Source organism: Aedes albopictus, chromosome 2 (genome assembly GCF_035046485.1).
Source record: "Aedes albopictus strain Foshan chromosome 2, AalbF5, whole genome shotgun sequence".
NCBI lineage: Eukaryota > Metazoa > Arthropoda > Insecta > Diptera > Culicidae > Aedes > Aedes albopictus.
In genome coordinates this window covers 167,213,972-167,237,414 of record NC_085137.1, presented here as the reverse complement: position 1 = coordinate 167,237,414, position 23,443 = coordinate 167,213,972, and the positions used below count along the sequence as shown (strand labels likewise).

At 41.6% G+C, this 23,443-nt stretch overlaps 1 protein-coding gene across 2 annotated transcripts in view; it reads right to left on the bottom strand.

The window, feature by feature from the left end:
- Nucleotides 1-23,443, bottom strand: part of LOC115258883 (serine-rich adhesin for platelets) — an 84,892-nt gene that overhangs the window by 19,803 nt on the left and 41,646 nt on the right. For both annotated transcript variants that reach the window (XM_029859323.2, XM_029859324.2), the window contains exons 2-4: nt 15,340-16,480; nt 4,575-5,271; nt 4,303-4,402 (exon numbers count right to left, since the gene is read on the bottom strand). In XM_029859323.2, the coding sequence (XP_029715183.2) occupies nt 4,303-4,402; nt 4,575-5,271; nt 15,340-16,480 (1,938 nt within the window). The remainder of the gene's footprint in view (nt 1-4,302; nt 4,403-4,574; nt 5,272-15,339; nt 16,481-23,443) is intronic.

The following is a 23,443-nucleotide window of genomic DNA, read 5'->3' as shown; positions in this document are numbered from 1 at the left end:
TTCTTCTTCTTTATGGCTCTACGTCCCCACTGGGACTTGGCCTACCTCGCTCCTACTTAGTGTTCTTTGAGCACTTCCACAGTTATTAATTGAAGAGCTTTCTTTGCCTGCCATTGCATGAATTTGTACATTGTGAGGCAAGCACAATGATACAATATGCCCAGGGAGGCGAGAAAATTTTCCCGGCTGAAACGGGAATAGAACCCGCCGTCTCCGGATTGGCGATCCATAGCCTTAGACACTAAGGGGCGATTTCTTCACCCTGGCTTAAGCGTTAAACCAGGTTTAACTATATGGGTAAGCCTGGCTTACCAGTTAAGCCGAGGTGAAGAAATTGGCCCTAAGCTATCTGGAGAATATATATTTTTTGAAGACTATTCAAAAATATCCCAAAAATAAATTAAACATTTTGCAAGATTTCTTAAAAATGTTCCTGGGATTTCTATCAGAGTTCCTTCATACATATCCGCGAAGTTTTACACGAGATATTTGTTGGAGTACCTACCTCGCTATATTTCATCCAGAGGTTTTCCGATATGCTTCCCGAGATTCTTGTTGAATTCCTTCTGAAGCTTCATTCAAAATTATTCACAAATTACACTTAGTGGTTTTCCGGGATAGCTTCCCAACAGTTCATCTCGGGTTTGTTACCGATAGTATTCCGACATTTCTCTTGGAGACGGGCTTAGTGGTCTAGTGGCTACCGCTTCTGATTCATATGCAGAAGGTCCTGGGTTCAATCCCTGGCCCGTCCCTTTTCTTCTACTTTGTATCTTTCTATCCATTTTCTCTATACTCTCTCCTCTCTATATATCATAGGCTACTAGCCATCCACTAGAACCAGAAACGGTTGAAAAGCCGTTTTCCTTCCTTCCAACTTTCACAGCACAGTGTTAATCTATCATCACAGACAAACAGAAGTAACACTCTTCAAAACGGCTTGGCACTGCATTTATAACGATCAATTCAAAGTTTATTTGATTTCCGCGATCCTTCCACCAGAGCCGCTAGTGTACGATCGCTTTGAAAGTTGCCAGTGTGCACGTTGCTGAATGATGCAAACGAAAATTACAGGCGTTCTGTGTAGTGGTGTGTGTTGGCGCGATATATGCGACTGGCCACTCTATGCAGTGCATTATAAGCTCCATGGAAAGGAGGAAAGAAATGCATTGGTAGAGTAAAGCGATATTTCTAAGAAAGTGCTCGTGTTGGGGCCCGTGGCGTAGTTGGTCACACGTTCGCTTCATATGCGGATGATCATGGGTTTGATTCCCAGCCCCGGCACTTGCAATTTTTCGTCAGCTGCTCTTCCCCCGAGAGTGGCTGACACTGACCCTCTTCTGAGCCCCGTGGCTCAAACGGACCCGGATACCTGGACATCGGCAACATGCTACTCATAATGAACCCCCAATCGGACTGGAAAGGAACAACAGCCATCCATCATCCTTGTGCTCATCATTCTACCATGTATAGAGTAGAAAAGTGAAAGCAGCAGAAGGCAACCAGTTCGATAAAGTAGAATTGAATATACTGTACGCTGTACGAAATGTAAGTGCAGCGTCAATTGAAATCGCTCACGTAGTGCCCTACTGGACAAATAGAGCTGTAAATTAGGTTAAGTGATTAAGAATTCTTCTAAGAAAGTGCTTGAAGCATCCTGTATTTATTAGTATTTTAAAATTGTACCGGGTTTTAAACCGAAACTATTAGGGTGGCGAATCACTGAAGATTGTAAGTAGTGAAATGAACTTGAAGTGTATGATAATTAATAAAGAATTTGTAGTTTAAGCTGATCGTAATCAAACCTGTTTTTGATCTGCTCTAAGGGGCTATTCATAAACCACATATACTTTTTGGGGGGAGGGGGGTCTGGCCAAAGTCTACGCTTTATACAAATTTCAAAATTTTTGTATGGACGAAAGTCTACAAAGGGCGAGGGGGGTCTGAGAAGGCCAAAATTTGGTCCACGTGGTTTATGAACAGCCCCTAAGACCCAGTGCCGACGCCGCAACACTGTGTGTGTTAGACAAATGTCAAATCGAAATCCATCATGGCCGATAGTGTTATGCGCGGTTCTACCAACAGGTGGCAGTGTGCTCATGAGAAAGACACCGGGCAAAAGTTCTAGCTGAATTTCCTCTAAGAGTTACGTCTGTTTGTCTGTGCTATCATATAACGCCTACAAGTTATGCAATCAAGTGAACTGTGCCGCTTTGACTACACAGCGTGAGCGCGGCGTCACTGCAGGTAGTCAAAGACGCGACTGCTCGAGGGTTAAGTTTTTTTTTTCAGCTGAAGCTCCTCAAGAAAACCAGGAAAGAACTCTAGAAGAATTCTGACAGACTTTTTTTTTGAAGAAATTGCAGGAAAAACTACGGAAAAATCTCGGGAGAAACTCTGCAGCAAATTCGAGAAAAACTCCCTAGGAAATCTTCGGAGGAACTCTAATGGAAATCTCAGAAATAACTCCTGCAGCAACTCTGAAAAAAAAATCTTGGAAGATTTCCTGGGGAAGTTCCAAGAGAAACACCGGAAGGAATCGCGTTAAATCTCCAAGAGGAATTCTTTAGAGAAATTCTAGAAAAAAAATCACGACAACTTCTACGATTTATCCCTATAGAAATTCAAACGAATTCGAAATAAACTATGGTAGAAATCCTACGAAAATTTCTGAGCTTGAGCTTGCTTGAGCTTGATTGACCGCCCGTAGATGCTACTCCAGTATCGCCAGACCAGCTACACTCACACAAGGAACCAATGAGATTATCTACCGGGGACTAGCAGGCATCTTCAGTGTGTGAGCGTTGGTGATCTTCTATTTTTGGGCGACAATGGCGCCTGCTACGTCAGGATGCTGGTCAATGTGGGGAAGGGGAAGGAAGTGATGATTGCAATCGTTTGTATCCACATCTGACCGAATATACCTCTGCGTCAGCACAAATTCATGCGGATGTCGGAGTGTTGGTGGGACTTAGTTGGCAGAAGGTTCACACATTGGTTTGTGGATACCAGGGTAAGGTGATAGAGTTGTGTATTTTTATTATTCTGAAGATGTGCGGCACAGTTCGCTTGATTGCATAACTTGTAGGATTGAGACACTGTGCTGTGAAATTTTTGAAGGAAGGGAAACGGCTTGTTAAACCCGTTTCTGTTCTAGCGATGGCTATGAACATGTGAATATACATAAGTTGTATATGTAGAGAGGAGCGAGAAAGTATATATAGAAAGATACAAAGTAGGAGGAAAGGGACGGGCCAGGGATTGAACCCAGGACCTTCTGCATATGAATCAGAAGCGGTAGCCACTAGACCACCAAGCCCGTCTGACTATGGTAGAAATCCTACGAAAATTTCTATGAGCAAAACTCAGCGGGAACTCTGGAGGAAATCCCACGAGGGGCTCTGGGAGCAATACCGGGAATAATTTCTGTAGCATTGCCGTGAAAAGTCCAGGAGAAATCGGTCGGAATCCTGAAAAAAAAAATGCTGGAAGGAGTCCGGAAGTATGCCTATCCGGTTAAAATTCAAAAAGGAAAACCAAGAAAAATGGTGTGAAAATCCTGGGAGGCATTCCAGGAGATATTTCTAAAAATGTTGCAGACAGAAACCCTGATGGAATTTGTGGAGAAACCTTGTATTGGAATTTCTCGATGGATTTTTACTTCCAGGTACATTCACGTCCACGTGGAATTTGTAGCATCTTATCGCAATCGTTGACTTGTCGGAGATCTAGGAGCCCTCCTTGTGTTCGATGGTTAACCAGATTCCTTCCCTGAGTACTCAAGATATTCCCTGAGTATTCCAGATTTTTCCCTGTTAAATAAAATTCTCTGAGTATTGCCGGTTTCCAGATTTTTCCAGATTTAGTGTATCTATCATCAAACAGTTTCAATTTTGGATTAGTAATAATCGATTAATCACGAGCTGAAAAGCACGCAACAACAATTTTCTAGATCATTGTCATTTTCGGTTACCAGTTCAGATAAAGCACGATACATCGTCACGCTTTCTATGTTTACTTGTTTTGTGCCTCTTTTGTCCAACAAATCTCTTCTCTTTGTATTTCTTACATAAGATACATGTAAAAAATAAACATACAGTGACTCGTTACTAGCCCTGTGATTCGCCCATTATGCAAAATAAAGACTTTAAAACCCAAAATACTGCAAAGTTCACAAACAAAATAACTATTCCGCATTTCGTATATATCTCCCCAAGCCACGCATAAACAATAAACTTTGCACCGATCACACTTTTGTATCACCCAACAGCACACGAAAACAATACCCAATCCAACACTTACCTTCGAACTGTTTCATCTTCTGGGAACATAGAAGCCGTGCCTTGCCTGCGGCCACCAGCACGTAACCGGCCACTTCCTCACTGATCTCTCCGCCATCAGCCTAAAACGCACAGAAAAAAATACAAATAAACCAATGAATCATCACCATCCAAAATCCAATCCAATTAATCCGAGAGCCTGATAGCAAGCACCGACGACAAAGTGGTCTCGCGTGCATTATCATCTGCCCACCCCGCAGTACGTGTGCGGCGTGCATCCACCGACCGACTTACCTTCAACTGTTCAACGTCCCTCTCGATATCGGCTGCCATTGTGAGTAGCCGATTCTGTTCGTTTTTGAGCACCTGCAGGAAGTAGTTTCCATCTTTAATCTGCGCCGCCGCCGCCGCCGTGGCCGTCACGTTCTCCTTGTCGTCGTCGTCGTGATGATGGCCATTCTTCCTGCTGGTTCCGTTCCGCAGCACTATGGGCACGGCACCACAATCGCCACCATCACCTCCGTTGACCACCATCGTCGTCGGTTCAGCGAGTTTCATCTTTTGTTCTACTAAATCACTGGGTGGCTGCGGCTGCTGCTGTTGATGTTCGACTGCTGGTCGTTGCTCGAATACTACTGCCGCGGTACTCGTCGTCGTTGGTTTCGTCGTGATCGCAGAGCGAGATTCTTGTGTGGTGGCTCTTCTATTATCGTGAGCAGCTGTTGCGTCACTACTGATAGCGGACGCCTTCGTCACAGATTCCGCCGAAATGGTCACCGCCGCTGATAATGACGGCTCGAACCGAGATTCACTAGTGGGTGCGGTTTTGGTGGCCGTCACTGTAGTTGAGCTGATGATGCTCTTTGATTCTGATACCACCGAAGACGAGGACGACGATGTGAGAACCGACGAGGCAGACGACAGCGACGTGCTCGTTCCGTTCGATGTGACTTTGCCATTGGCGAAATGCGAGTGATGGTGATGATGGTGACTGAAAGGTAGCGAGATTAGAGTAAGAAAATCTGTTAGAATGGGGATAGATGTAAAGAAAAGTCAAAGGCTTGGTGAATTGAATTCCACAGCATAAGTTTTCGTCAGTCGCCTATTTTGGTCTGTTGCTATCTATATCGGCATACATAATTGTTTGATTTTTAAGTAGGTAGATTTTATGCTGATTTAAGCTCTCAAAACCATAGAGTTTGCAAACAAAAAAAATCTTTTTTTTTTAAAACCCAAAGCATTCCTTGAGCATTATTTTCAGCAACTATTACGCACAGATCTACCTTTTTTCGTCCGATATTTGGTTAGGTGCCGTATCTAGGAATTCCGAAGAAAACCTAGACGCACCGATTGTAAAAATATGTGCTTGTCGTGTTCATCTCCAGCAGCTCTTATGAGGATTCTTCAACAGTTTCGCTGAAAATTCCGCTCGGGATTCATCCGGATGGTCATTGGGGAATTCCGAAAACTTTCTACGAGAATTATTCTAGGAGTTTCTCTAGGCATTCCTATAAAAGTTCCACTGGTCCACTAGTTTCTGCAGCAATTTTCTCTAGGAGTTACTCCGGGTGTTCTTTTGGGAGTTCTCCCAGGAATTTATATGAGAGTTCCTCCAGGAATTCCTATAGAGGTGTCTCCGGGAATCCATCATGAATTACTTCCGGAATTCCACAAAAAGTTGCTCCAGGAATATCTCTACATCTCTACGATATCCTCATGGAATTATTCAACAAGTTCCTCTGGAGATACCGGGAGTTTCCATACGAGCTCTTCTGGAAATTCCTTTAGGAGTTAATCCAGGAATTTCTCTAGTGGTGCCCAATGTACTTTTTCCAGGAATTCTCCTAGAAATTTCTTTTGGAGTTCCTCCAGGGATTTCTCTGGGATTTCCTTCGGAAATTCCTCTATGAGTTCCTCCGGGAATTGCCCTAGGAGTTTCTCCGCGAATTCCTTCAGAAGTTCTTCCCGAGAACTCTTTTAGGAGTTCATCCGGCAATTCCTCTAGGAGTACCTTTGAGACTTTCTCTACGAGTTGCTACGGGAATTCCTTTACGAATTCTTTGGAAATTCCTCTAGCAGGTCTACTGGATATTCTTCTAGCAATTCATCCGAAAGGTCTGTTCGGAGTTCTTTCTGGAATTTCAAGAGGAGTACCTTCGACAATATCTCTACGAGTTACTCATGGAATTCCACAAGGAAAACCTAGAAATTACTGCGTGAGTTTCTGTAGCATTTCCTCCAGGAGTTTCTATAGGAGTTCCTCGGAGAATTTAATTCGAGTTCCTCCAGTAATTCCTTAACGATTTTAATCAGATATTCCTCTTGGAGTTTCAGCGGAAGTTCCTTCTGGAATTCCAAAAGGGGTATTTTCGGAAACCCAGAAATTACTGTGTGAATTTCTGTAGGATTTCCTCCAGGAATTTTTATAGGAGCTCCTCCGAGAATTTGATTCGAGTTCCTCCGGGAATTCCTCAACGATTTTTATCGGATTCCTCTTGGAGTTTCAGCGGAAATTCCTCTGAAAGTTCTCCCGGGAATTCTTCTAGGAGTTTATCCGGTAATTCCTCTAGAAGCTCTTCCGAAAATTTTTTCAAGAGTTCATCTAGGCGTACCTCCAGAAAATCCTCTAGGAGTATCTCCAGGAATTCCTTAATAAATATCTTCGGCAACACCTCTAAAAGTTTCACCGGGATCTCCTCAAGAAGTTCCTCAGGCAATTCCTCTACGAGTTGCTCTAGAAGCTTTTCTTGAAGTCACACTGGATATGCCAGGAGTTACCTCCAAGAATTCCTCCGGTTATTCCTCTGAAGTCCCTCCAGCAATTCTATTTGAAGTTCCTCCGGGAATTCCTCTATAAGAGCTCCTCCAGCATCCCGTAACGTGGGTAGATCACCTAACAATGGTATCAGTAGGTTGGCTTCAGAGGTACGTTCTCCTCCATTTAGATCTTGCTACATACTTTTCTGTCTAAAGTAATCAGACAGTTATGTACTTGTCAAGATCTTAGTTTGGTGTACTTTTTATGTATGTGTTACATTTGAATTTTTACTGATTATTACCATTTTATTTGAGGCGGATTCAGGTATTTTTTTTTTGTATGAATGCTTACCAAATATGATCATAACCTTTTAGTTTTCAGATGAGAAAAAGGTAAGAATGTTCTATCATATAATAAACAATCACACATATCATATCATATATTAAGAAAGGGATTAAGAAATCATATATTGAAACGATTTGGACAGGAGCCTGGAACTATCCACTCTTTGTTGTTATTGCTAATTGAGAGAAAACTTTCCGTTTTACGGTCAATCTACTGATTTTTACTGAGGTATCATCGATCTACCTTAGCGATGACTTGGATAGCCTTGGATAAGACGCCGAAGATCATAGTTTGTTGTTGGTTTTCAGTGCAATTCATCTTGCAAGCATACTTGATTTGGCCTTCAGTTTCAATGATAGGATGATTTTCATGGCTGCGGTAGGACTTTGACAGCTGCGGTAGAACTCGGCGGTTAATGCAGAGTGAAAATTTTTCTAAAAATCCGCAATAAAATTTCGTGGATTGAAGGCGGGCTCTTCGACCCCATCTATTGGGAGTATTCTGTAAATCAAGGACTTAATTTTGCAGTTGTTTGTGAGAACTTTCTTTTGGAAGGAGATTATTTTTCCATGACGCGGGTTTCGCGCAAGTGTCTCTGCTCGCGAGTCCGCAAAACAAGTTTCCATCCAGGCATGTTCAAGGTGAATCCGATCCCTAGATCTGCATAGTCTGCGAGTGGCGGAGGAGGATTTCTGGTGACATTCGGTTTGAATATTCTGATCCAGGAAGCATACACTACACATGATGACCAAGCCCGATCATTCCAGCGCCTGTTGAGATTTCTCCAGTATTCCTCTAGAAGTTCAACCGGATTTTTTTCAGGTTTTTCAGGAGTTCCTCGAGCATTCCTCCAGGAGTTCCTTGGGCATTCCTCCTGGAGATCCTCACATATTCTTCTAGTAGTTCCTCGGGAATTCCTCCAGGAGTTCCTCTAGAACTCCTGTAGGACTTTTACGGGAAATCCTCGGGAATTCCTCCTGGACTACCTCGGGAATTCCTGCAGAAATTTCTCGGGAATTCCTTAAGGGGTTCCTCGGCAATTCCTCCAGGAGTTCTTCGAGAATTCCTCCAGGGGCTCCTCGAGAATTGCTTCTGAAGTTCCTCGGGAATTCCTTTGGGAATTCATCGTGAACACATCCAGGAGTTCGAGGATTTCTTCAGTTCGAGGATTTATTCAGGAGTTCTTCGGGAAATCCTTCAGAAGTTCCTTGGGAATTCATCCTGGACTTTCTCGGGCACTCTTCCAGAAATTCCCCAGGAATTCCTCAAGGAGCTCCACGTAAATTCCTCCAGAAGTACCTGGGAAATTTTTCCAGGAGTTCCTCGCAAACTCCTCCAGAAGTTTACCGAGAATTTCTTCAGGAGTTGCTCGGAAATTGCACAGAGATCTTTTGGAATTTCTCCAGGAGTTCCTAGGAAATTCCTCCTTGTATTTCTCGAAATAACTCTAGGAGTTCTACGGGCATTCCTCCAGGAGTTCCTTGGAAATTCCTCCTGGAGTACTTCGGGAATTCCTCCTGTAGTTCCTCGGGAATTTCTCCAGTAGTTCCACGGGAATTCCTCCAGGAGATCCTCGGCAATTTTTCCAGGAGTTCCTCGCGTAATTTCTGCATGAGTTTTTCCTCGAGTTCTTCAAAAATTCTTCCTAGAGTTCCTCGGAAATCTCTTCAAGAGATTCTCTGGAATTCCTCATGCAGTTCCTAGAAAATTTCTCCATGCATCCCTCGGCATTCCTCCAGGAGTTCCTCGAAAATACTTCCTAGAATTCCTCGGAAATCTCTTCCTCGTGAATTCCTCCTAGAGTTTTTCGGGAATTCCCCAGGAGCTTCCCCAGCATTCCTTCAGCAGTTCCTCGGAAATTCCTTTAGGATTTTCTTGGGAATTCCTCCAAGAGATCCTCGAGAATTCTTCCAGGAGTTCTTCGAGAATCGCTCCAATAAGGAGTGTATCGGAAATTAACTATAAACATTCAGGATGCTCTATCTCGAAGCATGTTTGGTCTTATCATTTCGGTTCTTCTATCAAATCTTCACAATATAGTCAAGTTTAGAACAGCCTGAAAAAATTTGAAAAATGTTTAGCATTATTGAAAATATTGAAGAATGAATACATCTCAAAAATTAAAGTTTTGGACAAATTGTTGTTTTTTAAAGATTTTTCAGCGTTTCATTAACCTGTAGCGAATAAAACTTGTACGGCGAAAAATCCAAAAAATATTATTTATTGGTAGCAGTTATGTACACATAACATATCATCGAACACCAACTTAAAAACAAATATTTATGATCGAAAAACCCTCAATATTTAAAAAATGGCCTATCCTAAAAAAAACACTAATTTTTCGTCGAACTTTGAAAGTCTGTTTTAAATATCTTCAAAGGTTATACAATTCCGTTCTCTACTAAAGCTACCTCGTCGTTAAGTTTAAAAACATTTCCAATTAAAAAAAAATTGAATTATCAATTTGATCTATTTTTTATTTGCGTAATCGTGCTTTGAATGAGCATAAAAAAATGGGGTCCCTGAAAAATGACCTTTTTTCATTTTTAAGAATTGCGCTAAAATAAATTCGAATTTTTTCTTGAAAATATTTTTTTACCTATATTATGAGCAATCTGGGAAAGAATATATTTGCGCTAAAATATTTTAAAAACTCAAAAAAAAATTCCATTTTTTCCGCAATTTCAAATTTTTAAGAGGTGTCCAAAATTTCAAGATCATGCGTTTAAACTTTGAGATTGATGTCCATGTAAAATAATTATTTTTACAAAAGCAAAAGTGCCATTCCTTTTTCTGAGGATTTATATAATACCTCTAAAAATAAAATTATTTATAACTCGAATAAATTATTTTTTAGGATGTTTTGAACATATATAGTTAATTTCCGATACACTCCTTAGTTCCTCGGGAATTTATTCATGAATTCCTTGGGAAATACTCCAGGAGTTCCACGGGAGTGACTCCAAGAATTACTCTGGAATTTCTTCAGGATTTTCTCGGAAATCCCACCAAGAGTTCCTCGGGAATTCTTCCAGTTCTCGATAATTTTTACACGAGTTTTCCGGGATTCATTCCCCTGGAGTCGGGAGTTCATCTGGAGAAATGCTGGAGCAATTCTCGAGAATTTTCTGGAGGAATTTCCAGAAAGAATTCCTGAAAAACTCCTGGAGAAATTTTCGAAGATCAAGAGGAATTCTCGATGAAGCCCTAGAGGAATGGATCACTAAAATAGCTAAAACAGCCGCTATGGAACGTACAGATAGCGCAACCGTAGCCTTGTGTATTGGACATTCTTCCAACGCTGTCACAATTCTAATGTCCTTATACAGAGATGAACCAGCCGCCGGCTGAAAATCTCTTTAATAAAGATAAATAATAATAATAATAATGTCCTCATACGGTGGCGCCTTTGTTTATATACGGTGAATGCTAGAAAAGCTTACTTCAATGATGCATTCCGACAAATGCCTGTAGGAATTTTCGAGGAACTCCTGGCAGCATTTCCGAGGAACTCTTGGCAGAATTTCCAAAGAACTCCAGGCAGAATTCTCGAGATACTCATGGCAGTATATCCGAGGAACTCCTGAAGGAATTATCGGGGAACTCCTGAAGGAATTCGCGGGAAACTTATGGATGAATGCCCTATGAACTGCTGGAGGACTTCCTGAGAAACTCCTGGAGGATTTCCCGAGGATCTTCTGGAGGAATTGCCGATGATCTTTTGGAGGAATTTTCGCGAAATCCCTGGAGGAATTCCCGAAGAACTCCAGGAAGAATGCTGAAGGAACTCCCGAGCAACTTCTGGAGATATTCCCGAGAAACTCTTTAAGGAGTTCCTGGAGGGATTCCCGATGAATTCCTGCTGTTATTACAGATCAACTCCTGGAGGAATTACGGAAGAACTCCTGGAGAAATTCCCGAGGAACTCCTGGAGAAACTCCCTAGGAGCTCCTGAAAGAATTCCCGCGAAACTCCTGTAGGAACTGCCGAGTATCTCCTAAATGAATTCTCGCAAATTCCTTTTGCCAAGGATCTCCCGGATGAATTCCTGAGAAACTCCGAGAGGAATTTCCGAGGAACTCCTGGAGGAATTCCTGAGGTATTCCCGAAGATCTCCTGGAGTAATTCTTCAGAAACTCTTGGAGGAATTCCTGCGAATCTTCGAGGACTGCTGGAAGAATTCCCGAGGATCTCCTGGAAGAATTCCCGAGTAATTTCTAGAGCAATTTCCGGGGAACACCTGGAAGAATTCCTGAAAAAATGAATTCTCGAGGAACTCCTGGTGAAATTCTCGGAAAACTCCTGAAGAAATTCTCGAAAAACATATGCAGGAATTCCCGAAGAACTTCTGGGGGAGTTTCCAAGAAACTTCTGGAGGATTTTCCAAGGATGTTCAGGAATATTTCCAGAAGGTCTTCTGGAGCAGTTCCCAAAGAATTCCTGGAGGATTTCCCTTGGATGTTCTGGAGGAATTCCTGGAAATCGTGGAGAAATTCAATTCATTCCTGGGAGCTTCAAGATAAACTCCCGGGACTCCTGTAGAAATCGCCTGGAAACACTTGCAGGTATTCCCGAAGAACGAATGAAGGAATACCCGAAGATCACCGGTAGGAATTCCCCAGGATCTCTTGAAGGAATTCCCCAGAATTTCCTGGATATTCCTCTTGGAGTTTCAGCGGAAATTCCTCTGAAAGTTCTCCCGGGATTTCTTCTAGGAGTTTATCCGGTAATTCCTCTAGAAGCTCTTCCGTAAATTTCTTCAAGAGTTCATCTGGGAATTCCTCTAGGAGTATCTCCGGGAATTCCTCTAGGAGTATCTCCGGGAATTCCTTAATGAATATCTTCGACATTCGACCTCTAAGAGATTCACCGGGATCTTCTCAAGAAGTTCCTCAAGCAATTCCTCTACGAGTTGCTCTAGAAGCTTTTCTCAAAGTCACACTGGATATGCCAGAAGTTTCCTCCGAGGATTCCTCCGGTAATTCCTCTAAAGTCCCTAAAGCAATTCCATTTGGAGTTCCTCCGGGAATTCCTTTATAAGAGCTCCTCAGAAGTTCCAGCAGATTAACGATATCTCCTGGAGTTACACCTGGAATTTCTCCAGGAGCGTCACTTATGGTTTCGTCAAGAGGAATTCCTCCAGGAGCTTCACCAGGGATTAAAAAAAATCGATCTGAGATTTCTCCAAGAATTTCACGAATAACTACTCCGCAAGTCCCTAAGAAGGCCATCCATAGAACCACCAAAAGAAGTTCGCACTGGAACTACGGTAATTTTTTTGGGAGAACTTCGGAAGAAAAAATTCCCGGAGGATCTTTGAAAGGAATTTCTAAAGTGCGGCCGATTTTGCCTCGGAAATTTATCCCAAAGCATCTTCGGAAGGAATTCCTTGACTAATTTGAGAAAAGACTCTAGGAGGCCGGAACACACCACCCTCGGATCAACACACATATACTGAATATAAACTTTACCTACCAAAACAAGTTTCCCTTCAGGCATGTTCAAGGTGACCCGATCAAAGGAGAAAATCAAATTCATAACAACAGAATCACATAGCCTGCTTTTATATCATAATTTGTTATTAATAACTTATCAAAATTTACCTTTTCTATAACATGTTTAGTTGGATTTTCTCGATAAACCAATCAAGAGTTCCTCGGGAATTCTTCCAGGAGTTCTTGATAATTTTACACGCGATCCCCGGGATTCATTCCCTTGGAGGAATTCCCGAGAATTTTCTAAAAGAATTTCCTGAAAGAATTCCTGCAGGAATTTTCTAGGATATACCGGAGGAATTATCGATGAAGTCCTAGAAGAATAGATCACTAAAATAACTAAAACAGCCGCTATGGAACGGACAGATAGCGCCACCATAGTCTTGTGTGTTGGACATACTTCCACCGCTGTCACAAGTCTAATGTCCTTATACGATGGCGCCTTTGTTTACATACGGTGAATGCTAAAAAAGCTTGCTTCATTGATCCATTCCTGACAAACGCCTATAGAAATTTTCAAGGAACTCCTGGTAGCATTTCCGAGGAACTCTTAGCAAAATTTCCGAGGAACTCCTGGCAGAATTCTCGAGATACTCAAGGCAGTATTTCCGAGGAATTACTGAAGGAATTTTCGGGAAACTCCTAAAAGCATTCTCGGGAAACTCCAGAGGAAATTCTCGAGGAGCTGCTGGAGGAACTTCCGAGGAACTTCTGGAGGTATTCCCGAGAAACTTTTTAAGGAGTTCCTGGAAGGATTCCCGATGAATTCCTGCTGGTATTACAGATGAACTCCTGGAGGAGTTCCAGAAGCACTCCTGGAGAAATTCCCGAGGAGCTCCTGGAAGAACTCCCCAGGAGCCCCTGGAAGAATTCCCGCGGAACTCCTGTAGGAATTGCAGCAGATCTCCTAGAGGAATTCTCGCAAACTCCCTGGAGGATCACCAAGGATCTCCCGGAGGAATTCCTGAGAAACTCCGGGAGGAATTTCTGAGGAACTCCTGGAAGAATTCCTGAGGAATTGCCGAGATACTCCTGGAGAAATTTTCGAGGATCTCTTGGAGGAATTCCTGAAGATCTCCTGAAGGAATTCTTCAGAAACTCTTGAAGGAATTCCTGCGAATCTACTGGAACAATTCTCGAGGAACTGCTGGAAGAATTCCCAAAGATATCCTGAAAGAATCCCCGAGCAATTCCTAGAGGAATTTCCGGGGAACTCCTGGAGGAATTCCTGAAGGTATTACAAAGGAACTCCTGGAGGAATTCCCAAGGAACTTCTGGTAAAATTCTCGGTAAACTCCTGAAAAATTTTTTGGAAAACTTATGCAGGAATTCCCAAGGGATTCCTGGGGGAGTTTCTAAGGAGCTTCCGGAGGAATTTCCAAGGATCTTCAGAAATATTTCCCGAAGATCTTCTGGAGTAGTTTCCGATAAATTCCAGGAGGAATTCCTTTGATCTCCTGGAGGAATTCCCGAAAATCCTGGAGAAATTCAATTCATTCCTGGAAGCATAAGATAAACTCTCGGGGACTTGTGTAGAAATTGCCTGGAAACTCCTGCAGGTATTCCTGAAGAACTGATGGAGGAATTCTCGAGGATCTCCTGTAGGAATTCTCGAGAATCTCTTGAAGGAATTCCCGAAGATTTCCTGGAGGAATTTTTGCGTATCTTCTGGAGGAACACCAAAGATCATCTGAAAAAAAAAACCTTTGGAGTAAACTTCAAAGAAATTCTGGAAGGAATTTTCGGATAATTCATGTAATTATTGCCCATTAAATGTCTCAGCATTAAATCAAGAAGAAATTCCTAGGTATTCGTAGAGAAATCCTGAAGGGGTTCTACTGCAGGAATGCTTCCTAAGGAATTCCGTGGTATTCGTAGGGAAACCATGGAGTTTCCCAGAAAATTCATGGATAAATTTCTGTGGAAGTCTTTAAGGAATTCCTTAAACAACTCCCGAAGCAATTCTCGTGGTACTTCTGAAGGATTCCAGACTCGGGAAACTCCAGGAGGACTTTCCGGTGAACTGAGGAAAGCTCCTGGAGAAATCACAAAAAATGGGGGAATCCCAGAAGAGACTATTGAAGGCATTCCAGACTTCTGGAGAAATTACAAAAGAAAGCCATAGATGAACAAGCATCTCATGGAGGAATTGACATTACATTCTTGTGGAATGCAAACAGGAATAAAAATAATACTAGAATGTTCAAGTATTTCCACCGAAATTTACCTGAAATCCTACAAACATCAAAATTAATCAATAACTCAGGTCTGTACGGATTGTTCGCCAAAATTTCTCGTAATGCCGTCAAAGTTTCTTCGAGATTGCATCCAGCATTTACTTGAGTTTTGTTACAGAATATCTCCGAAATCCCCTTATATTTTCTTCAGGAACCTGCAAATCTACTAAATGTATCCACCAGACGACCCCACACAACTCAAATTCAAACAAATCATATCCTACCTTAGATCCCCGTTGGAGATGATGTGATTGTTGTTGGTGCCATTGAGTCGGACCGCGCCGCTCTCAACCGTCGTCGTAACAGACCGGCTCGGCGAAGTCTTGGGAACTTTTTTGGGCGAAAAAATTTGCAGCTGCGCTCGAAACTCGGGCCTCAAATGCCTCAACACTGGGAGCGCTTCCATATCTGGATCATCATCTATGGCTATTTCCTTGTTGTTTTCGTCGAGATTCTCTTTTGTTCCTCCGCCACCGCCCCCGCCGCCAAAACCCACACCACCGCCTCCAGTGCCATGGCTACCGACCCCATTGGTGGCCACGTTTCCGTTCCCATTCATGTGCAGCGCCGCATTGGTGTAGTTTTTGCTCACATTTTCGTTGGCAATGTTGTTTAAATATTTCCTCTCATTGCTGCTATTGTAGATTTGCTTATTAATCACTACACCTTCCGCGTTACCGTACAACTTTTCGACACGCTGCTGTATAAAGCTCTTTTTAACCACGCGCTCGGTCTCCTTCACACTGCTAATTTGGGACTGCGAAGAAATCACTTTGGCCCTCAAACCACCCCCGAACCCGTTCCCATTGAACATGGCATTATCTGTCACATCCTGTCCGTGGGCAGCACCGCCACCGCCGCCTCCACCCACGAACCGTCCCGCGCCGTTCACCATTCCGCCGAATTTGCCTCCGTTGCTAATATTGTTGTTGATGGTATTGTTCATACTAATGTAGCTGAGCGTTGGGGCAGTCAGCTGGAAATTGCCACCCTCCGACCGGTTGTAGTGCAGCGTGGCAATAATTGGCCGGTTCGGCGAGACCTCCCGAGACTTATTGATGTCCTGCCGCAGCTTCGAATCGTACGTCGTCAGATTCGAGTAGCCATTCACGCAGCAGGCCAGATTCAGGTAGCTGGGCTTCTTGCTAGCGACCGCCGCCGCCGCCGCCGTGGTGGCCGTTTCCGTCTGTGGGGACGTCGTCGTGAGAACGGTACTGATATTGCCGGTTACGGGATCCAACACGGTTGTGACCGCTTGGCAGTTGATTACCGGGATTTTGCAACGTTCCTTGATACCGGCCGTGAACTCTCGCTGGATGTCCTTGGCCGAGTTGGGGGTCAGAAAGTTGAGCTCTCCTGAGGTGTCTGCAAGATGGAAGGAGAAAATGGAAAGGAAAAGATTAGTAGAATGTCTTGCTTACACTTGAAATATTTTTTGAGATTAAATAGGGTATTGGCTCCCTTGTGGCATGTAACTCCTAGCGCTGTTTGTTTTGTTTCTTATTTTGTTTTGTTAGAAGTGAGCATGCTTGAAAACAAAAAGAACGGAATCAATCTGTGCCGTAATCGTTTGTTTTCGAATAGGATGAATTTGGAAGCGTGAGATTACTTATGACACTCATACCCTTTAAAATTTTTATAGATAGCTTAATAGCACTTTAGCAATCACAGCCTGTTCGCTCCCAACGCGAAGAACCATTTTGATTTTGACCTCATCTCCCCAACCAAACTAACCTCGAGTCGCCGCGAGTATTTTACGGCTCCAACCCCACTAACAACCTCCCTATCATCGTTACACACACCACATCGTTTGTGTGCCTGTCCCACCGACCGAGCGACAACGTGATCGAGCATGCACGAGGATCGACCGACCAACCAATCACGCCTGAACGGCATGTCCGTATGTGCCAGCAGCTGACGACGCCCGAACCATCGTACCATAGCCTATGTACGGAAGATTCCACCATCACCACAGCGTAGCGCATGCAAGGAAATTTCCTTCCCCCATACAGTCTCTACCCATCCTTCAAAGAGTGCGCGCGCAACCAAGAAAACAGTCTTCATTCAAACACCGACCTGTACAGACGTGAAATAAAGTTAAGTAGTTTTTAGTGTACAAACCGCCTTTTCCTCCCCAGTGGAAGCCACAGCCTTTCCGAAGGCTAAGTGTCCCTCCTTCCCATCGAGCTACCGGTCCTGTGCTGTTCCTCCGACGGAACACAGCCCATAAAACTATTTTTTAGAGATTCTGTAATTGCTTTAATTAAACTGAGAATATTACTAAAAAGGTTTGGGGAGGAAAGTTTAAATTAAAACCAGAAAACATTAGAATCTCATGAAAACGCTTAACGATTGCTACAAATATTTTGTTTTTTTTTTTATTGATGGCATTTTATTACTGTTAAACAGGAGTTCTTCTAAGGCCAGTATAATAAAAAAAAACTTTGGTCTTATTTGGTTATCAGAAAATATTCACTGTCTTTTTCAAGATTTCTCAAAAGTCCAGTTACAGGTCGGACTCGAGGGTTTTATGATCCGGGGGCTCGATTATATTTGATTCGATTATTCAGCGAAAAAGGCTTGATTATTCGTGTCAATGTGTTTTTATTAGTGTGCGTGGGCCTAAATGTATACCATACTGTGTACATAATTTGCTTTAAGTTAATACACATAAATAAAAAAAATATACTGGCAATGTAAATATTCAGATCCTCTTTATGTCAACCAGTCAATAGGTATACCTAAGTTTCACACAATTATTCCTTCTGAAGTTCCACCAGGAGTTCGTTCAGGGTTTTCTTCAGAAGTTCCAAAAGCAATTCTTCAAAGTTTTTTTTTCTAAAATTTCTTCATGAATTTCTTCTGAAAATTTGGCAGGTGTTGCTGCTGGGGTTCCCTCCCGAAATTCATCCTGGGACTCTTCTGAGATTCTTCAAAGAGTTCTTTCCAGCAATCTATCAAAGAAATCCTTCTGGGGTTGCACACCGAAGACTGCCGAAAAAACCTCAAGTACTTCTAGGATCCGTCCCGGATTTTCTTCAGCAGTTTCCTAGGAGTCTTCCAAGAGTTCCTTCTGGAATTACTGCATGAGTTTAATCTGAAATTCTATCAGGAATTCTTTTTGGGATTCCTGCAGAATTTCCAATTGGTTTTTATCCAGAAAATTGTTCTAGTATTGTCCAAGAGCTGCAGGATTTCCTTCACCGAACTGTCATCAGAAATTTTCCAATATCTCCCACTGATAATTCCTGAAGTTTCTTCTGGAAATCCTGTAGAAGTTTCTTCTTGAAATCTTCCATAAGTTACTTTTGTGCAAATTATCCAGAAGTTCCTACTGAACATCCTCAAAAAGTTTTTCCAGTAGTCCTCTTAGAGATTATTCTGGAAATCTTCCAGGAGTTCCTTCTAGGAATCTTTCAGAAGCTCCTTGTGGGAATCCTTCAGAAGTTCTATATAGAAATGCTGCAGGAGATCCTTGTGAAAATGCTTCGAGAGTTTTTTTTTTTAAATCATCCAGGAGTTATTTGTGGAGTTTATTATGGAAATCGCCCAAGAGTTTTATTTTTTCAGGAAATTCGCTAAGAGTTGCTTGTGGAAATCCTCTAAAATTATCTGAAAAAAAATCCCTAGGTTATAATCTTGGATTAATCTCAAGATTAATTCGAAAAGAATCTATAAATTACCTATGGAACTTCTGTAAGAATTCCTGGAGAAATCCCTAGAAACAATTCATACATGAATATGATTTTTTCAACAGTAGGCGTTCTCGGAGGAATATACAAAAAGAAATCCTGGAGTTATCAACAGATACCTGGAGTACCTGGAGGAATCTCCACTGAAGGAATCTCCAGATGAAATTTCCGGAATAGTCCCCAAAAGAATTTCGTAAAGAATTCCTGGAGGACTTCCTAGATGGCATTTGTGGAAGTATCCGCAGAAAAAAACATAGAACGACCATCTGGAGTTAATCCTTATGACAGAATGCCCAGAAGACTTCATGGAGAAATCATCAGATGAAATCAATGATAAAATTTAAGGGAGGAATGCTCAGAATGAGTTACTGGAGCAATCACTAGATAGCATTTCTGGAGTAACGCACAGATGTAATACCAGGAGAAATTCCAAGAATGAACTCCTGAAAGAAACCCTAGATGGAATTTCTGGGGTAATTTTCAGACAGAGCAGTAATTTCAGAAGAAATCCCTTGATGGCATTCTTTGAGTAGTCCACAGATGAAGTTCCGAAAGAAATCTCCAAGATGGAATTTGTGGAATAATACCTAAAGAGCTTCTTAAGAAGTCACCAAAAGGAACAGCAGGTATGGTATCATAATAAAAAAAAACCGATTTAATCCACCTATGGTGAACAGAACCCTTCTTACACTTATTAAAAATATTGTTGTATTATGCGTATTAAGCAAATTTATTTTGTGTGATTGACCAAAAGTTCTAGAAAATATTGTGGATTTGACATCTAGTGAATTGGTTCCCAAAATAGCATCAGACCATGGACTTACCAGAAATGCCAGACACCTCCTAGAATCTTATATGAAATGTTAAAAAAAATAGCTTTCATATTCTGGAATATTGTATTTTTGTTAACTGCCAAATAATCTTGAATTGATTAACAAATGGATAAGAAAATCAGCGAGATGCACTTTGTCTAATATCTCTTAATCAGTCGAATAAATTAGCTCCGAAGTACTTGGTATTCATGGTTATGGTGTAAAAAGGACAAAAATGACATATCTACTAAGTTATTCAGTTTTGGTATTAACTAGTTATTTTGGCTGTCCGGTTCTTGCATTTTTCCCACAATATATAAATTCAAAGCTTTCATTAAACATATTGTTTTTTTGTCTGTATTAACGAGATTTTTAACCCTAGAAGAACTCGGGACCCACGTTTTACTTCCCTTCCGAAGGAAGAACCCACTTTTTGTGAGTATATCGGGAGTGGGATTCGATCCCAGGTCCTCGGCGTGATAGTCAAGTGTTCTAACCACCACACCAGGTCCGCTCCACAAACATATTGTTAGTTTTCATAAAATTCCTGTGTATTTGTAATTTGTTAATTATAATTTTGTTGAAAACAATAACCTGCTAGAATACACTTTGTATGAGATCAGCATTATTTATTGAAAAATAATTTCCCATAGACTGGTGAAACACTAATGCAAGATAACAATGAATATAATAATAAAAAAAGAATTTATTGAAAGAATTTATTGAAATACTCTTCGCAAGATATCTCAGTAATCAAATGTCGAATCGAAATAAAATTTCAGGGCCTTATACAAGGATATTGTAGCTTTCATTTGGTGCTTAGAGAACCCAAATCGGTTGACAGATGGCTGAGATATTTATTATGGTACCCTTGGTCCAAAATCTTTCAAAAAGTTAACCTGTATTACTCCCAAGTACTCTTTGAAAGATATCTCGGTAATCAAATGTCCAATCCTAATGAAATTGTATAGGGTTCTACTAGAATGTTGTAGCTTTCATTTGGTGCCAGGGTAACCGAAATCGGTTGACAGAAGGCTAAGATATTTATTATTATACAATTGGTCAAAAATCTCAAAAAGTTTAGTTGTATAAATCCTAAGTACTCTTCGAAAGATATCTCTGTAACCAAATGTCCAATCGAAATAAAAATTCTGGGTGATCTACTAGGATGCTGTAGCTTCCATTTGGTGCCAAGAGAACTTAAATCGATTGACAAACGGCCGAAATATTTATTATGATACACTTGGTCAAAAATCTTAAAAAGTTTAGAAATATGACTCATAAGTACTCTTCGAAAGATATCTCGGTAACCAAACGTCCAATCGAAAAAAAATTCAATAGCGTTCTACTAGGATGTAGTAGCTTTCATTTGCTTCCAAGAGAACTCAAATCGGTTGACAGACGGCTGAGAGACGTTCGTGACTTTTTTTTTGTAACGCACATACACACACACACACACATACACACATACACACACACACATACAGACATTTGCTCAGTTCGTCGAGCTGAGTTCATTGGTATATGAGACTCGGCCCTCCGGGCCTCGGATCGAAAGTCGGTTTTTCGAGCGATATTTATACCCTTCTTATGGGTGTAAGAAGGGTAAAAACAAATTTTCACGTCCCTGGATAACCAAGTCCGACCTGTATGTTTGATCAAAAAGCGCCTCTTGATATAATTGCAAACTATTTCAAATGTTAGGCATCACTTAAAGAATTGACTAACTCATTTTATTTGTGTATCAAGCAAGCAAAGCATGGAATGAAAAAAGTAGCAAACGAAACCTTGAAAAGGTCCTTCTATAAATCTCTCTCTAAAGCATTCAATAAAAGGACGATCAATTATGGTAGTCCTTCGCCATGACATCGTACAGCCACCGTCCGCCACGAGTCACTAGTAGCGTGGCACTATTCAATGTCGAACATCCATTCAAGCGGCGTTGTTGGTTAATCAGCCATTACCTACTAGGTGAACGATGATTTGGGAGGGGCGCCGTGTACCTGTAATATCCATCCACAAGTCATAAAGTCGCAAAATTTACGATTTTTTATACGTGGCCTTTGACCTAGAAAACCTCAAGAGAGTACGTGACCGGCTTTCCGGCCACGCTGCACCCCGTTTGATGCCCAGCAGTGAAAAGAGAGGAGTATCGTGCCGGTTGTATGCCACGGCTATAACAATGTCACGAAAAACAACAGACGACAAATGGGCTTTTCTATAGAAAGGGGGAATGTGGCTCAAAATGTACTTTCGATATAACAAAATCATTCGTGAAGTTGGGGTCTCCAGTTAGCCTAGTGGTTAAGGCTATGGATCGCCAGTCCGGAGACAACGAGTTCGATTCCCGTTCCGGTCGGGAAAACTTTCTCGTCTCCCTGGGCATAGTGTATCATAATACTTGCCTCATAATCGTGCAAATTCATGCAATGGCAGGCAAAGGAAGCCCTTCAAATAATAACTGTGGAAGTGCTCAAAGAACACTAAATTGAAGCGAGGCAGGCCAAGTCCCAGTGGGGACGTAGAGCCATAAAGAAGAAGAAGAAGAAGAACATTCACAATACGCGCGACGTGAGACGAAACATAACACTTATAGTTCTTACAATCGTCAAGATATTAAAAATTACCTTTCGTCGACCGGTTTCGGGCGCGATGTCGCCCATCAACAGGACAATGTCCGACCATTGTCCTGTTGATGGGCGACATCGCGCCCGAAACCGGTCGACGAAAGGTAATTTTTAATATCTTGACGATTGTAAGAACTATAAGTGTTATGTTTCGTCTCACGTCGCGCGTATTGTGAATGTCGTTACTGTTCTTACGTTGGCACAAATCACGAAAATTTGATAGTAAGAAGAAGAAGTTGAAAAAAATAAATGGGCAACTGGCGACTGGGATTAGCAAAAACATCCACTGAGTTATGATAACATTCAACAATGGCTACATGTCTCCGCTGTTCTAATCATTGGACAACGCTATTGAACTGGTCCGAGTTCATTCTGCAATACTACAATATGGCGACCGTGACATTAATATTAAGATAGTAGAAGTATAAAAAATGATTGATCAGAACTCCACTATAGAATTAAAAATGACGGACAGATATTTTAAACATTTTCTTTTATTTTTCTCGGCATAACGCCCCAACTGGGACAAAGTCTGCATCTCAGCTATATGTTTTTTGAGCACTTACCCAGATATTACTGAAACCTTCCTCTGCCAATGACGATTTTGCATTTGTATATCGTGCGGCGTGGTTGGCACGAAGATACTCTATGCTCAAATAAGTCAAGGAAATTTTCTTTACGAAAAGTTCCTGGACCGACTGGGCATCAAACCCGTCATCGTCAGCATGGAGACCTCCACTTTTACAGCTATATGGGCGCTCCAGATTTTCGTAATTTTTCATAGCCCAATTTTTTTTGTCTACAATAGGGAAGTGGAACCATCTCGGCAGGGAACCTATTTTGGGCACTTTTCTGCTATAACTCAGCCAATTTTGAACCAATTGACACAATTTTTGGAGCGATACGTATAGTGTCAAAAAGCACGTGTACAAAATTTCAGGTCAACTGGTTTGGAATTGACTGAGTAATAGCGAAGAGTGCCCAAAATAAAGGCCACTGCCCTATCTTAATCATGTTTTTTTTTTCGGAAAATTTTGCAATGGCTCTTACTGAGGCTGCTTTAAAATATGTTGTTGAAAATTCAAAATTTACAAGAATTCCGAGAATTTTTAAAGACTACGTCCAACATGGTTTCCAAGAGGTATTTTAAGAATTTCTATTTAAAATTCAATACAAAACAATTGATTTAGTTTTCTA